At 41.1% G+C, this 18,080-nt stretch overlaps 1 protein-coding gene across 2 annotated transcripts in view; it reads left to right on the top strand.

Annotated features, from left to right (window-relative positions):
* Positions 1-18,080, top strand: part of nlgn2b (neuroligin 2b) — a 53,959-nt gene that overhangs the window by 19,679 nt on the left and 16,200 nt on the right. The window contains exons 2-4 of one of the 2 annotated variants that reach the window (XM_041051308.1): positions 2,604-3,354; positions 10,742-10,795; positions 15,493-15,642. In XM_041051308.1, coding sequence (XP_040907242.1) covers positions 2,838-3,354; positions 10,742-10,795; positions 15,493-15,642 — 721 coding nt within the window. In that variant the 5' untranslated portion in view covers positions 2,604-2,837. Of the gene's footprint in view, positions 1-2,603; positions 3,355-6,157; positions 6,178-10,741; positions 10,796-15,492; positions 15,643-18,080 lie in introns of those variants that run through there. The other variant, XM_041051309.1, reaches the window with a different exon arrangement.

Below are 18,080 nucleotides of genomic sequence, written 5' to 3'. Positions count from 1 at the left end.
TAATGCAAAAATTTTATCTGAAGAAATGAACACGTCTCTCTTGTTTCTTTGGCTCTTATTCCAAATAAGTCATGTGCCGTGTATGATTAACAGTTTTCTTTTCATCATTTCTCTGTTTTCAAGTTGGGTTCTCAGCTTGACTATGCTCAATAACTTTTTTGATGAGGATTCACAGTGTCCTGACACATCTCACCTCCTCCTTAGAATATGTAGAGTTGTCATAAGATGCAGTCACCAAGAGGGAATATTTTCCCAGCCAGTTTGTTGTCTGTTTTGTCCTATAATGAAGCAAAGTAACACTCACATCACTAGCTTCTAACATCCTGTAATGTTGCACACCATCTTTGTTCTGTGTTTTACTGTGTCTGCTGGCTGGCTGTGGAGTGTGGATATTGCAGGGTTGAGGGTGGAGGGATGAGGTGGCATTCAACCAACAGTTAGCGCCACATAAAGCCTTTATCACACCTAAACGGCTCTGTCTCCCAAAGCCAGAGTGCGATAAGCACTGCCCATTCATCTGTAATGATGTGGAAGCAAGAACCAACTGAACTGAGTTGAAAAGGAAAGGCTAACTCTGACACAGTGTGGATGGCTAATAAGGGTGCAGGGGCCAGTGGGGTTTTTGCTTGTTCGCTCCTCAGAATGATGCCTGAACATGCTTTTATTTATTTTGTGTTCTCTGTGGGTTGATGTTAATTACAAGACAAGTGTTGTTTTACACTTCAAAGTACTGTAATTATCTGGAAGATGAAAATATGAAGCAGGGGCCACATTACACAGTGGTAATTGAAAAAGTTTCCCTTTGGACTGCAAATTAAGTTTTTGCAACCAGACCAAATATTCTTAGACATTTAACCCTGCCTTCACACACTCACTGTACGCTTTTCTTCTGAAGTAATAATTGCAAAACCAATGAGTTCCCAAGTTCAACTTCTAAATTGGGAACCAGTGTTTCCAGTATTTCTGATAGCATGTGAAGGCAGAATAATAATTAACCTGAGTAATGGACCATAACTTTACAATAAGTTTACAAACCTCATAGTCTACATTTGTCTCCCTCCACAGCTGTGTGTTTGCTGCCAAAATGCATTAGAGAAGCATCACATGGGCAGATGTGATGTACATGGTTATGTTCATGTCCGGAAAGGATGTGACATTTGATGAGAACTGAACTTGGGACACATTCGGATGTCAACTGTGAAATGAACTCTATACACAATCTGGATACAAGACACTGATTCTAGGCAAAGCTTTTAGGAAACTAGGACTCTACTGCTGCTGATCATAAAGAGCAGCTCCAAATACAGCCTGCAAAATTTGTAAGCAAGGATTGATATTGCAGTCAGATGACTCTGCAATAGCACAAAACAAAAAGATAAATAAATAATAAAAACAAAAACCTCGTCACTTTCTTGTCACTCTCCATGACAGTAGCAATACAGTAGCTGGCTAACATAACTGCAACTTTAATTTAATTTTTTGCAAATTTGTTAATACTGTTGATTTTGGAACAATAGCATAATAAAGTATTTATTTAGCTTCTGTTAGAGAACAAGATAAAGTGTGTACATCATGAAACTCGAGCTAAATGCTAATGTCAGCATGCTAACACACTGTCGGTGCTAAAATGCTGATGTTTATCAGGTTCACCATCATGGATCAGCATCTTAGCATTGTAAGATTTATTAATTAGCTATAACCATAAAGTACTGCAGAGGCTGATGGAAATGTCATTAGTTTAGCAGATATTTAGTAATAAACCAAAGTGCTGCCAAAGCCATCCATCCTGTAGCTGATGAGATATTTCAGTCAGGATTAAAGTGGTGGGATGGTAGGTGGAGACATGATCCAGCAGCTCATCACTAACAGTGATGATGTCCTCAATAATTTACTACTGTTTTGTCATCTGCTGACATCCAGGAATGCATTACATTCTGTATGCATTAAGCTTCAATTATTTTTTTTCAATTATTGTCAAAAAAAAAAAAAAGATTTAAAAATTTCAGGTAAATAAAACCTTGTAGATGCATTCTACTGCAGTTCATATGTTGAGTTTTGAATGTATTTGGCTTGTGCATTGGTTATTCCCATTGAAAATGAAAAAAAAAAACTGCTGCTCATTGTTTTCTTCATTTGAACGATCTGTCCAATTAAGTCTGCATAGTTGGCTTCTTTGTAGATATTTATCACTGGTGTTCTAGAAGTAGCAGAGCTGTGGCACAATGGAATTAAATTTTAATGAAACAAATTTAACCACAAGAGGTTAAATTCTGACAGACATCACTGTTTCTGGTTAAATCAGTCATCTTCAAGACGACAAAAGCACATGACATAACAGATGTAACCCTTGGCGTCTGTTGTGGTAGATGGAAAAGCAGAGCTTAGCCACAGTTTATTATAAATGTACGATAAAGGAGTCATCCACAGTGAAGTGTCATTATTCCTTTTTTTTTTTTTGAGCTAACAGACTCTAAAATCAGCTTACCCATTTTGGCCTCTTGTGCCTTTTTAAACATTGACGGGGCTTAATAAGCACACCTTTCACATTCACGCACACTGACTCAAACCTGCAACTTGTGTATGTGTGTGTGTTTGTCTTCCAGGTGTAATTGGCTCACTGACTGCAGATCTGGACCCATCAGGAGTTTTTCAAAGAGGAAGACGGATGAGACCACAGAGTCTACCTGAGAATGCGACCTGACCCTCTGCCTCACCATGTCACTCTAGGAAAACTGTTAACCTGTCCCTTTTCCACACACCCTATTTTTGCCTTTGTTATCCCCAATAACCCGCTGAGTTTGTGATCCCTGTCTACACCCAGCTAAAGTCCTAGTGATATGACTAAAAGAGCCCTTATTTTGGACATGTTGTTTTTTCCTTTCAATGCTGCCAGCCACCAAGGCTATGGTGGAAAGCATCATTATACTTCTCAGCAGATTGCTAATCACTGTCTGGTGTGGCTCTTGGGACTAGTGCTACACCTGACCCTTTCCTCGTGTCAACGGGTCGACCTGAAACACCCCATAGTATCCACAGGCTATGGAAAGGTCCGTGGTATCAGGAAGGAGCTCAACAATGAGATCTTGGGCCCAGTGGAACAGTACTTAGGTGTGCCATATGCCACCGCACCTATCGGCGAGCGTCGCTTCCAGCCTCCCGAAGCTCCGGGCTCTTGGCAAGAGATTCGCAATGCCACCCATTTTGCGCCCGTGTGTCCCCAGAATGTGCACGGGGTTTTACCTGAGATCATGCTACCGGTGTGGTTCACAGACAACCTGGATGCTGCAGCGACCTATGTTCAGAACCAGAGTGAGGACTGCCTTTACCTCAACATTTACGTACCCACTGAAGATGGTAAGTGAGACAAAACTCTCGCACTAGATACAGGAGGAGATGAACTTAGTCTTTTTTCAGAAAGGGTCAGGAAAAGGTCAGTGTAAGAGGGAAATCCCTGATTAGTTTGTGTCGCAAATGTTTCAGGTCGTGAAAACAACTTTCATGTTTGTGACAGTGCTTCCTGGAATAGTGTCATTTTGATAAATTAGTTAGGATTAATGGCTGACGTTAAGGAGAACTCTTAACATGAGCCGCAAGACACTCAGGAGATTACCAAAGAATATATTCTCTGATAATCCCCTGGGTTTATATGAAAACCAGTCTCAGTTAGTTTGTTATTGAGTGTAATCATCTTCGAGATGTCCGTACTGCAGCATGGTCACATATGAAATCGTCCTTCTGCTAATACTGTTAAGCAATTATGTACACTTTTATTGCTAAAACTAATTTCCCAACTAATTTGAACAATTTTGATCAATATTTTGATCAAATGCTTAAAATGATACAAAACATGTTCAAGTGCATTTTTATACCTAGTAGTCACATTGTGACATGCTGCCTTTTAACTTAACACTAATTTGATTAAATTGTCTGTAAAAATTATATCTTCATCACAGTAATTGTATTAGCTCTCTAACATTAACCTTTTGCATGAGCAATCCAGAGGAAGTCACACGTGTTTGGAGTGACCGAACAAAGTGAACCACTGATGTAGTAAATCAAACAGTGACTCACTGACACCATTAACATTGTGTTACTTCAGCCAGTAGAAGAGTCAACTCTCTCACTGACCTAAGACCCTGCATTTAGAGCATTTTCTGTGAAAAAAAAAAACAAACAAACATTTTTTCTATTCTATTGTTTCTTCTATTAATTGAATTAATTTCTTTGCTGTCATCTGTTTTGTACTTTTAGTCCTTGCTAGCTTGTTTGCTTCTACTAGATGAAGGTTAAAACATCAGAGAGGAACTGCCTAATGTAACTGTCCTTGAGAAATTTGTTAAAACGCCCTTCATGAAAGGGAAAAACACGGTAAAGATTATTTATCGATCTGCTGTGCTTCTTTTTTCTTTCACCTCTATTTACGTTTAACAAAGCAGTAACTTACACTGTATTTGAAAGTTCAAAATCATTACAAATGTAAAAACTATGTTAATGAGAAACAAACCAAAACAACGCAACCACCCTTCAAAATATGGCATTATACCCCTCATGGATATTCATAAACATAACTTCTTAATCTGATATTGAAAACTACATTTAAGGATCCCTTGAGTATAAATTAATTTCCAGTTCCTCAGTGTGTGGGTCTGCTGCTGCCCAGCATGAGACTTCCACCAACTCTTCACCAGCAGTTGATGCAGAGGACTCAGCTAAAAGCAAAGAAACTTCGTTTTTAATTATTAACTCCTACTAAAATGTATCAGTTGTAACATCTGAAAAACCTCATAAATCAACATAATCAGACCCACATGTAGTGTGGTTTTATAACACTGAAACATCTCGTGCAGCCAATAATGGTCGCCTGGTATTATGGGTAGAGCTAGTTTGGCTTCCCCTGTGACCTTCACCTTGCAAGTCCATTCAAGAGTATCCCATATGGAATAAGCGTGGTTTACTTTTAGTGATCAACAAGCTGGACTTACCTGCATATTTCATCATTTCAGTTATCTGAAGGGTTAACATCCACCCTTTCATATATTGCTTTACTGAACTGATACAGCCTGTTATTCTGTATCTCACAGACAGGATTTTATCTATTGACAAACCATTTGATCAATGTTGCATTTGCAGTGTGGCAGTTTGTATTGAACTCCAAACAAAGAGCTGCAATTAGCTGTGTTTTTAGCATTGGTAAGCATCTGGTTTTAAACCTCAGTAACCGTTGTGTCCGGATGCACGTGTCAGTTTCATGGTTCGACTTACTCTTCACGGTTGTGTTGCACTGTGGTTTCTGAGGTCAGCCTTAGAAAACTAATGCTGCTGTAGCATCTACGTTAGTATAAATATAACAAATTTAATATACTGCCAAAGACAACCTTGTTGCGGCCTCCTGGGGTGAAATTAGCCGAAAACTGAAGAGGTAAAACATCCACCTCTTCATAGACTGCCTGGGTGTATTTGCATTAATGATCTTGTGGAGAGCGTTGGAGAAAGCAGATGGGCAGGTCAAAAGAACACTGGATCAAAGCGTATCGTTGGAGTCAAGGCATAAGCTACTGGTGACAGTCAGCGAGGATAATGATAAAATGTTAAAATGTCTATGGTTAATGGGCTCACCAAAGAGCTCTCTGAGAGTATTCAAGAAAACACATCATGTATGAAGTCTAACTTCAGGATTAGTGTAGACTAGTGTATCGCATTGTTGTATTTAGAACTAAAGCTGAAACCATACTCTTCTTAGCAGGATTGTGTCAGTGTTGCAGGTTATTTCATTGCTGCTTCACAGGAAAATATTGAGTGTTACTGTTGTATAAAGTGAGACCAGAGACAAGAGGACTGAAAACCATAATGTTAAATAAATTTAACTACTCTGAATCTGAACAAATGGGACACTGTACACCCATGGGTGGAATGAGGCCTCTTACTCGTACAGTGTGTATCCTCTACACTGCATATGTCACATACTCACTGGGAGGATCATGTAGAGTCTCCTGTGTTAGTCCCAGGAGAAAAGGTGTGCAAATGAGTGAGACAGATTTTACATGTAGCCCCGTCTGCTTGTCAGAATCTGTCACTTATTGTCAGGGGTCACTGCTTACACAAGGCTGATGCAGTCTCCAAGGATATGTTCAGCCTTGTGTGTGAGAGGAAAAAATAGAGACTGAAGGAGATGGAAATGTCCCTGAAATCAAACACTACATTTTTCACGTATAACTGTCGTCACAGTCCCTCAAATTGTTTACACGGTGTTAAACTTGCAGTTAAGTCAGAAGCATCAAAAATAGGGAGGTGGGGGGGGGGGTTACTTAAAAGGTTTACTAAGAACTTAATGGTAAAAAACTCAACTAATCTGCTTCACCACGACTGTGTGGGTGTAATTTGATCAAATGTGAATGGCAATGTGTCCTCATTGAATATGTCACTGGTAATTTCCTTAGAAAGAAGTAGCCACCAACAGGTTTTTGTTTTTCTTTGAAATATCTCAGCTACTAAATTTATGGATGTGGATTTTGCACAGACATTCATGGTTCCCAGACGATGAATCCTAATCCTTTTTCTCTAGCACCACCATGAAATTTGCATACACACATCCCCTATTTTAGTATGTATAGAAGCACGCCCGCTTTCCAAGTTCAAGTCTACATTTGTTCACATCTGTCCCAGAGTATAATCAGTGCTTTAGTGGTGTTTCAGCCAGACCAAAGTTTTTAGGTAGTACCGGACTTGGTACCAGCAAAGTGATGGTCAAACATGAATAAAGGGTGTATGTTGATGCGGTATTGTGCTGTGTTTGGCAGCGAGGAGTTGCATTCCCACTCACAGTGGATGTAGGTGGGCCAGAATGAATTGGCAGCACAGATTCATACACAGCCTGGATCTAAATGTTTTGGTGCCAGATCTGGCCTCCACCGCTTGATTTTGATACAGTAAATCTCCAGAGCACAACATTACGTATTATCTTCCTGTTCTACCTGAAGTTATGCCCCCCCCTCCCCCAGAAATACTCTGACTGAACATATTCTGTTCATTATTCTTTGGACAAAAGAAAGAAAATTCACAGCTCTCTTTTCTTTCTGCATCTGTTCACCCCTCCTGCTCTGTCCTCTCTGAAACCATCCTTGCCTCTTCTCCTCCATCTTTATGCAGATGGCGGTAGAAGGGGTCACTGTTCTGAATGCAGATGAGCTCTTCCCACCCTGCCCCCCTCCGCGGGCCACTATGCAGCCTGCTACTTCTCAAACGAGATACAAATAACTTCTTAGAATAATGTAAATAACACAAATGTTCCAGTGGAGTTTTATGCTCTCCATTTCTCTCTCTCTCTTGCTTCCTGCCTCCTTCTCCAGCATTCGCCACAACTCTCCTGTGTGTCCAGGCTGCGAGGCAAGAGCACTGTCTCACTGCATTCCTATTTTCTCAAGACACTCCTCAGCCAAGACCCTAAGATCCTTCATTTTTATTGCTGCTAGAGCAGCCATTTACTGTGCCTTTATTAAAAACCATATTTCAGGAGGCAGGACAGTGGAGGCAAGGATGGAGCTAGAGGCTTGGGGGGGGGGGGGGGGGGCGCACAGGAGCAGAGATGGAGAGCAGAAGGATAGGACTGCATGTGCTGGAAGCTGCTGCCTGGATGCATGTGTGGGGCGGGGGGTGGTTGAACCAAAGCTGTGTCTGACACCTTGTCAAGCAGACAGGCCACCGCAGACATGACATACTGCAGCTTCATCCCGTTTACTGCACTGAGGAAATGGAAAGGGACGGGAGACAGCTTGCGCTCTGGCCACTGGCTCACTGAACCGAAAAGAAACACTGTTGACTGAGAGATGGAGTTGCATTAGGTCAAACAGTGCTGGGATAACCCAAGCTAAATGCTCCAGTGTAGGCCAATGCATTTCACTGACCAGTGGCCCATTGCATCATGTGACAGAGCCTACTGAAAGGCGCCTCTGCTGTGGTGATGGGAAATATGTTTCTGACCCTTGTGAAGTGAATTGCTTCACTTTGGCTGCATTTAGCTGCTGTTTATCTTGTCTAATCCTGTGTAGTATTTCTTCATAAAGAGTCTATTGTCAAAATGTCTGACCTAGATACTGCCATGAGCAGGTATTTCAATGCAGATCTTAACTATCCATTAGTCAATCAATAAAAAGATGATAAATTTCAATAGTAGGAATAGTTGGTGAATTGTTTATCTTTTATCAGGCTTCTCAGATTTTCTCTTCAGAGTTTTGTATCATTGTAAATGGAATATTTTTAGCCTTTTTAGCCGTGCTAGCAGCATGATGGCAATGCTGGTCTGTTGGTCAGTCCACCTCTTTGGTCCAGATTGAAATAAATTAGCAACTACAGGATTGCCATGAAATGGTGTGCAAACATTCACGCTCTCCAGAAGATGAACCCTTTTGACTTTGGTAATCCTCTTTTCCTCCACCAGCAAGTAAAGTTTTTACTTATACTTATTACTTATAACTCATATCTACTAAATTGGCACAACATCTTTTACAGTTATTCACGATCCCCAGAGGATGAATCCTAATGACTTTGGTGCCCCCCTGAGTTTTCATCCAGCATGTGGTTATTTTTTTTTAGCTCTCAGTGAAATGTGGAAAACTCTAACTTTACATCTTGTTTTTTTGTCCAGTACTTTGGTTTATGACAAACACTAGCTGCATACTAACACACAAATCTAAGATGGTAAACATGGTAAACATACCTGCTGAACATCAGCATGTTAGCATTGTCATTGTGTGCATATTATCGTTTTGACATTAGCATTTAGCTCAAACTCCTGCTGTGCCTGAGTACAGCCTTACAGAGCAGCAAGCATGGCTATAGATTCTTAGCCTTGTTGGAATCTTGATCTTATAAAACAAAACTTCACCTTGGGCTCTGGGAAACTATAATTTTATATACTGAACTATCAATAAGCAGAAAAAAAAATCATTTGATAATGAAAATAATTGTACACACAGAAGAAGGTTGTTTTTTTAACTAAAAAACTCCAAGATGCAGCTTGTGCTAAGGTGAGGTGCCCATGTGAAGGGTGAAGTCTGATGGGCCATTACAAAGTGCAACTGTTTTGAGTGGAACTTATCCCCAGATATAGGTTAGTTCTTTATTGGACATTAGAAAACAAATGAAATCAGAATAGTCTCCATTAAGCGGCGAGGTGTGGTTTTAGAGTGGTGCTAAGTAGTGGGGAAGTGCTGACAAGACAGAGGGCTAATGTGCCTTTCTATCTATTACCGCTTTGTCTACCTGTCTGCTCTGCAGCCCAGCACCAACTACTGTACCATCTCCCTCTATGGCAGGAAGTGCTCTGTGGATCGAGCGCCTGCATAGTGGTACTCAGAGGATGCAGCAAATCCATTCAGCATTGATCCTTTTCCATTTAGACAGAAGATAAACATTTTATATCAGGAAACCATATTCATATAGAGGGATGGGTAAAATTGCAGCATTGTAATTGTAGAGTGCAGTGATGCTCGGAGCCTCTTTCGTCAGTAGACCAAAGCAGTGTGAAAAGGAAAAGGTTAAATGCCATCACTTCGCTGTGAGGTTCCCGGCAAAATGAAAGAAACAGACATGTCAGCAGCAAACTGACAGAATGATAAACCCCTTGGCAACCTAACGTAGTAGAGTATTCTTTAAAATGAGTGACTGCAACGCCTCCCCACCGGAGAGCTGGGTGGGTACAAGGAGGATAGCAACAGATGATAAGGACAGCGTTAACATGCTTTGTGTAGCGTGTGGACGTTTAATGCATGTGGGGCTGCGGGTGTGTGAACGTGAGCGTGTTTTAATGACTTTCTTGAGAACGTGCGGACAGTGACTGAGAACGACCCTAAACGCGGCACTAATTGTGGGCTGGAGGAAAGCTCCGCTGACAGAAACCAAGAAAAAAAAAAACAAATTAATGGGATCCTTATCAGTTCAGACTTACAGAGGTTGACGCGCCAGGGCATTGGTTGGTCACTGTGATAAATGCTTGTTATTGGCTCAGTCCTATGGAGCATTTAACTGGCGTTACCATTAAAGCTTAATGTGGGGCTCCCCTTTGACCTTGGTGAGGGGAATCCTGTCACAAACCTTTGCAGGCGGTGTAAATATCAAAAACCACTCCCTCTTTGGAGATTTGGTAGGAAAGACACATTTCAAGCTCAATACCTGCATTTCTCTGTGCACGATGTGTGTGTGTGTGGGGTCACATGTACAGTATTCATGATGAGTATCTGTGCCTGCCCACGTGTGTGTGTGTGTGTGTCTTCACTGTTTTAACAGTCTAGTCTCTCTGGATTGTGTAGGAACTTTTGCCATAGGACTGCAACACTGTCCTGATCTGGAGCAGGATACAGAGTGTCTTGGCATTCCTTTGCTTTTTCTAACTGAAAAGAGTGATGGCTTGATTCTGCTCATTGATTTTTCTTTACAAAGCAGCAGTGTGTCAGGACTGATTGGGAGAAGGGTTGAGGAGAAGTGGCCTCTGGGGTTATTTACGAGGCAGTCCGTGACTAGATCCTAAGCAGTTAAAACAGATGGGTTTGGGGTTATCTTTTCAGGAAACTGTGTAATCCTTGTAAACATTTTGTCTTCAGCTGCACAGTCACACAATTGCAACGCAACGTAGCATCTTACAGTTTTGCTGTTTTTCTCCTGTAATCCTTTCTTGTTTTTCTACAAATGCAGCCTTTTTGAATTTTGTCTTTTGTCTTTTCCTCCCCCCTTTTTTTCTGAACCTTAGGTCCGCTCACAAAAAAACATGATGACTCTACAATGAACAGACCAAGGGATGAAGGTATTTTAATTGCATGTTTTTTTTTTCTCCTCGTGCTCCATTTTTGAAACTCCATGGGGAAATGTTGTGTTTGTATCTGTGTTAATAATCATCTTAGACTCACCACTCTGTGTTCACGCTACGCTGTCCATTGTTAACTGCTTTTACTAGCACACAAGTGACAAAAACGTCCTTATGAAATAGTCTTCTGAGTGATTGTCCTTTGTGATGTTATTGGGCCTTCTCCAAGTTTCCCTTTTCAAAGAAGGAAAAAATGGGGGATTTCTGCATAGTGCTCTACATTTTCAGGTTCACTGCAGTCAAAAGGAGATGCTCTCACTGCTCTTTACTGATGCAGCCAAAATCTGTGCAGACAGCATGTTTCTGTATACGTGCCCAAACGTACTGTCTAAGTGTATATTACATAGCATTATGCACACACAGAGTGCATTACATCTCCATTTGTGCATGTGTGTCTACTTAAGCACAGTGCTATTTGTGCTATTTGGGTATTGAATTCTCTCCCCCTTGCATCTCTAATTGCTGTGGTTTAAAAAGAGACAGATGTAGCTAATCCAATTGTGTGGTTTCTTAACGGTGAAAACAGAAGGATTCATGCAGGATTGTCGAGGAGAGGAGCAGAGCGATAGAATAGAGATGAAAGAAAAAGGAAAAGCTGAGAACTGCGAGAGCACAGCGGAGGGCAACAAGGGGGAGAAATAGTCATAATGAAGACAAGTGCTTGATGAAATGACATTTATAGAGCTTTGAAAGTGAGAGAGATGTGGAGAAAGACAGAGTGAAAAGGGGGATGAGAAGGAGACTGGTAGAGCTTGACATTTATGCCAACACCTGATGGATCTTGACAGGATCAGGAGGGCTCGGGTAGGGCTGAATTCCTCACTTAATTGCTCGGGTGTATGGATTTGGACACGGGTTCCCAAATGTTGTTGAAAAATCATCATTACATTCTTCATTTTGAAAGTTATTTGCAAGAATGTGCGTCACTTGGGTGTGGGTTTGGGTGCAAAAAAAAAACAAAAACCCCAAGTGCTGAGTCAGGCTAAAAACTTTAACACCCAAATCAATCGAGATTTCCATAAGAGAATGAGTGAGAGAGGACCACAGGAATGGAAAAGTAGAAAGTAGGCAGTTTCTATTGGGAGGTAAGACGTTACATTGAGGATGGGTGTGAGGGAGGGAGGTGGATGTTGAGGAACAATGGTATCAGGATAGGTAGAAAAGAGAGGAGTGAATAATGTACCAGTGTTTTAGAGGCAGGCAGGAGAGACAGTGAGCTCCTTGTTGGCCATATAGGCTGTGGATCCGAGTGACCCTGCACGCCCTAATCACCTCTCTGTTTGTTCTGAGGCCCCCTCACTTCAGTACATACCCAATCCTGCTTCCATCTTTTTTTCCATCTTCAATTTGTTATTAACACCAGAGCCTGTATGTATGTAATGTAAATGCCTGTATTCTCACCAAAATACCATGACCATGCATGGGTCCCATATTTTTAAGAATAAAATCTAGACAATTGTTCTTTTTAAGCTCACCTGATGAAAGTCTAAAGCCCCAAAATGTTATCAGAATGAAGTGTGTACAAGTGATGAGATAGTGTGCACGAAGTTTTCTTCTTTTACGCCACATTAGTACCATTTCCTATCCACCTTTCATTAAGGCTTTGTAGGTATGCATGAGCTTTTTATCTTTTATTCTAAAATGAATGGATTTTTATTTCCATTTAGGGTTTTTTTTTTTTTTTTACTTTGCCCCTGCCCTTTATTGAGCTTAGCAAATGTTTCCGTTTTAGCTTTTAATTTGTTCATGGTTTCTGTGGTTCTGAATTATTGAGGAAAAATTCTTTTCACTCTTTTATTCACAGTATAACAGTTTTAAAAAACTGAAAGTGAAAAAAGAAGGGTTATATTTCAGTTAGTTTGGAGTCACATATGGATTGAGTTTAGTTTAATTGTTGTGCATAAAAAAAGTAAAAGACTGTGATATACTGTATCACTATATGGTTACATTGTGAATACAGATATAGAAATTCTCTGGTTGTAAAACAACTTGAATGCAATCTTAGTCACTGGTGTGCTATAAAAACCTCAAAGGAGATGTAGTCGGTAAATTCTAACATAATTGTTGACGTATCATAAAAATTGCAAGCTGCTCAAATTTAACTGTCCAGTACAACAGTAGATACACATTTAACTTCACATTTCTGCTGTTTCAAAATGGAAGAAAGCCTCAGTGGGAAAATACAGTGTCTTGTCAAAGCTAATGGAGCAGAACCTGGCTTGAAAAGCTTGTTCCCTTTTTAAAGACAGTCTGAGATGCAAATGTAAACTAAAAAGTTGCCCAACCACCTCTTAAAACTCTCCTTTCACCCCTGTCACCGAACTGTTGGCAGTCGAGTTGTGTTGTGGGTAATGAAGGCGCCAGGTTTTGACAAGGAGGAAGAATGGATGGAGGAAAAAGATGGTTCAGTTCAGATCTTTATTGTTGTGGAAGAGGAAATTGTTTTTTTCCGCACAGCAGCATAAAAGCACAAACACGTAAACATGAAACAAACACGAGACAATAAAAAGTGCCGGTATTATACAAGCAATTCAGACTGTAAGGGTGTTTGTTTAAAGCGAGGAAAACGGCAACAAAGAGAATAAAGATAAGAAAAACACACAAAGCTGTGTGAGGATTCAAGAGGCAGTATATAATACTAGAATTAACAGCACTCATTGCACATGGGATAAATGAAAACTTGAACCTGCCGCAGCTGATTTTTGAACCTGTTTAAAGGGACTGTGTTCTGGATTAGAAAGGACGGATGTAGCTTTTTGTGTGAATGTGTAACAGAGAGGGCTGCTAGTCACCAATGATTTTACTCACTGTGTCCAAATTCCCATACCAGCGCATCATTGAGAAGTTAAGGAGTGATTCTGAGACAGATCTGTAAAATAACACCATTAGGTGTCTGTCATCATTAAAAAATATTTAACTGCAGAAAACCCAAACAGTTTTCATACAGGTTTATATTTGCTAAACGTCCTATTGTGAGTCTGACATTGTTATAGAAGTGTTTGGATGTTTTACAGGTGGGTTTGCATCAAGTATGTTTACATCAGTAGTCTTTGTAAACACGGAAGTAAAACAGTAATTTAACAGCAGAAAAACACAAATACTGATTGGACCTAAAAATTAAAATGGCAGCTCCATGCCACTGTCTCCCTGAGGATTTAATTTATGGTATGAGTGTTGCTGCGAGTGCTGATGATAGCCTGCTGATGTCACTCCTCTGTACTGTCCTGGTAATGCCAGGATAATTGAACTTGTTTACATACCCTCTGGGAAATCAGCCGAGGTTCAGAACACACCAGAGAGGAGAAGAAAAAGAGCAGCACGTCGGAGTGTGTGACTGAAAATTTATATTTTTAGCCAGTCTGCTTGTGTCATTCGTATGATCCATAAAAGATGTCTGCATGTGTGAAAGCCATATGTGCCATTTTGCTGTGTTCACTTGTGTGTACGTTGGACTGTGAGTGACGCACCCAAGTGCATGTGTAACCTGAGATTCAGGTGGTGATGCAGGCGGGTGTGCAAATACGTGAGTAGAATTTGTTACCACGGCAACAGGCATTCAGTGAGTCGGTGCAATGGAATGGCTGGTGCAGTTCTATTAGCGAGAAGCAGTTTCCATAGCGACTCAACATCGCAGCTGCCTATGCAAGAGTTTGTGTGTGTGTGTGTGTGTGTCTGTATGAATATGGTGAGAATCCTGTGTGAATTTGAGTGTTCATTACCGTACCTCTCTATTTATGACTCGCTCTGTAACATTTCATATTTTTCATCCTCGCTATCGTGTTTTTTGGTACAAAACCTCCCGTCTACGTCTCTGCCCCTGTCAGATCCCTCACACTGCCCTATTTTCATCTCCTTCCTCTCTCTGTCTTACCCCCCCCCCTCACCCTTTATCTCTTGTTCTCTCCTCCTATCTCCCTGTCTCCCCATCTCTGAGTGCTGAAGCTCATCAGGGTAAACAGATGCTGTGGCTGTTATTTATGTTTCCACTTGGTCTGGCTTTCATACAAATTATCCACAGGCCCTGCACAGTGCAGACGCTCAGCCTAACTGGGCTGCACTGGCAGCTCTCTCGGCCTTATCCACGCTCAGAAACTCAGACCATACCACAGACGCTGCGACATGGGGGGGTGGGGGGGCTTTCAGGCGAGGAGCAGCACACACACACATGCTGACAGAGCGAACCATAGCAACACACTGATGGGCATAAAGACACCAATAACAGAGAAGGCCTTAGAAATGGCTGCACCATTTGCTCCACACATGGAGGGGCATAACAGTTTGGGAAGGTACCACCACTGCACAGGAGAGGGGAAACAGACATCATAGAATAAAATATAGAGGATAAGCCCACTGGGGCAGACATGAAATACTTGCTGCCAACTTAAAGGCAGTCTACTGGAAATGTTTCATACTTAGGATCTTCATCTTTTTTTCTAGTGAATCGCAGGCTGTAGGAGGTTGGAAAATCCTCCATATGGATCTCTTTACAAACAGGACTGTTACAGTTATATAAATCTAGAGCTGCCAGATTAAACTGGGTACACTACCTGTTGCTTGTGGACACTTAGGCTTCTTCTTCAATTCTCAAAAATGAATAAAAAAAGAAAATAACAAACACCTTTGTCTGTGTTGTGCAGATATTCGGGACCGTCGTAAGAAGCCCGTCATGCTGTTCATCCACGGCGGCTCCTACATGGAGGGCTCGGGGAACATGTTCGATGGCAGCGTCCTCGCTGCCTATGGAAATGTCATTGTCGTCACCATGAACTATCGGCTGGGTGTGCTCGGTAAGTTTGGTAAATTCTGATGGAAAATGTAAACAGAATTTATCTGAATGTGTCATCCAACCTTGACATAAGTCCCTGTGTGTCAGATACTGTATCTAAACAACTGCATTCCATGAAAATATGTGTAGAAATGGTCATACAGTCCACTTGGGAAACCTGCGGTTTGAAAAAGTAGCATTAAATGCACCCAATGGAAATATTATTAATATTATTTGTGTCCCTCTCATTACTGAACACATAATGCCTAAAAATGAACCCCTCAGTCTGCAGGGTCCTGTACTCTGAATGTCTTATAGTGTCTTACTTTACACTAACTTTACAAAGCATATGTACATCAGTTTACATACATATATACTGTAAAGATGCTTCTTGAGTTTTTTGACATAAAGCAGCCTCTCATCTTAAAACATTTCAGCAGTGTTGACATGTATCTCTAAAGTGAAGGTTTGTATAATGGATTGTTCGATGATCTTATCTTTAAAAAGCGTCTTAACAGTTTACTTCAGCTTGAGCGTGCCACCCCACAGCCACTGACCTGCCCACCACCGTCACTGCTGTGTCACATCAGTGCTCCAGTGTCCCTCTATCGTTCCCCATGACTTTCTACACCATTTCAGCCGTTTTCATTTTAATCTAATATTAGTAATATTTAATCTGACGGTCATTCAGAATTCATAGAACCGTACTTACATATTTAACTCCAGTTCTTTTGCCTGGCAGTTCACGATGTTGTGTCTTGAGGAGCTTCATAGACTTTTCAAATATTTCTTGTATCTGTAGAAGAAAGAGTTGCTGGATTTTCTCTGCAAAAAAAAGGAAAATGACCTCTGTTGTAATGAACACTGAAGGACCGGGACAGTGTAATAAAGTGACTGTGCACTTTTTTGTAACTCAAAAAGGTGGATTTACTGTTAAGTTACACTTTAAGATGCTGTGGGGAAATGGGGCCCTCACCGGTGTCAGCTTCTTTAAGGCCCGACCTGGCTGAACCTGACTGGTACTGAAAAATTTAGGAGCTGAACCTGACCTGAAGCCATATTGTTGCTTTATTTCATCGATTTCTGACTGTTAGCTTGCAGGGCTAATGCAACACCGTGGCTACACCCTGTCTGTTTTCCTCCTCCCAGTGGGTGTTGCATATGTACTGTGGTTGCAACACATGACAGGCATCAACATAGTCGACTGGCACAGTTAGAGAGCGAAAGACAGGAATAAATTAATAAATTACATCTGAAAATAACCAAACCCAAACCTCAAACCTGACAGCTCCTGACAAAGTGTCAGGATTCGGGTTAGGTAGCAGAGGTCTAATGCACACCTGATACATGTACTACTATATTACTGGCCTGGAACTTGGAAACATGCATGTACGATCACAGCCTTTGTGTGCACAGAAAAGTGATTTCAGTCTTGAAGTCATGCACAATGAGGTTTAGTTAATCCTAAGTGATCATTTCCGCTGCTAAAGTTGCTCAGTTGTCATCACTTCAACCATTATCTGTTCACTGGATAATTTTTCCGTGCAGCAGGGATTTCATAATAAAACACATACAGGTGTATTTATTGGCTTCACTTAACCTGAAAATGACTTTTTTTTTTTTGATTAATTAATTGTTGTATTAACATGCACTTCTGCAAAGAAAACTGACTTCAAAGTCATCACCGACCACTGAGTGCCTTTGGTGTACAGTCAGCCATTGAAAAAAGCACTGTGTGTGTCTGTTGCTTTAAGTGTATTTTTGGATTAAGGGGTATTCTATTTGTCCATTCTGCTGGAGCTTTGCAGCGCTTGCATGGCCTGCGAGCGTGGGTTGAGCTGTGTGTGTGTGTGTGTGTGTGCGTGTATGTGTGTACACCTAGCCGTTGTGCTGCTGGGCATCAGTGGAGTCAACTATTTACATTCAGCGTCATCTTTTGGAGGTGTTTGCACATAGACTATCTCTGTCAGTCATTTCAGTTGCCAGGTTGTGTAATCAGATCTTGTTTATTGCATCATGCCTGTTTCAACATATCAGAATAATGATAAACAGAGAAATGGGAGTAGCTTAGGATGCTGTCCAAGAGTTGCAGCGAGTATAAGCAGAGGGTAACATGATCCAAACCGCTATTGACCGTGCCAGTGGAGAGGCACAGGGACAAGGACAAAACTAAGAGTTAGTGAAATGAGGACCTGGACCCGCAGCTTTATCCGGCTCAGTTTTAGCTCGTTATGCGGCCTTTTTCACAGCTGTCAGAAAAACCGTGACTATTAAGATGTTGGGCGTGATATTCAGTTCACAATTTGAAATCAGGTTTGTTGAGTTTGGTATTAAATTACACGCTGATCCAAACGCTCTTCAGAGGTATCTTCCTTTGCTCTCCTATATAGACGTGCTCAGCCGTGTTTCAAACTGGCTGATTTACATTGACACTGTTGCTGTGATTCATGTCGGAAATGT

The sequence above is a fragment of the Toxotes jaculatrix genome, chromosome 12 (assembly GCF_017976425.1).
Source record: "Toxotes jaculatrix isolate fToxJac2 chromosome 12, fToxJac2.pri, whole genome shotgun sequence".
Taxonomy (NCBI): domain Eukaryota; kingdom Metazoa; phylum Chordata; class Actinopteri; family Toxotidae; genus Toxotes; species Toxotes jaculatrix.
Note: the sequence above shows the minus strand (reverse complement) of the source record. Positions and strands in the feature narration are given on the sequence as shown.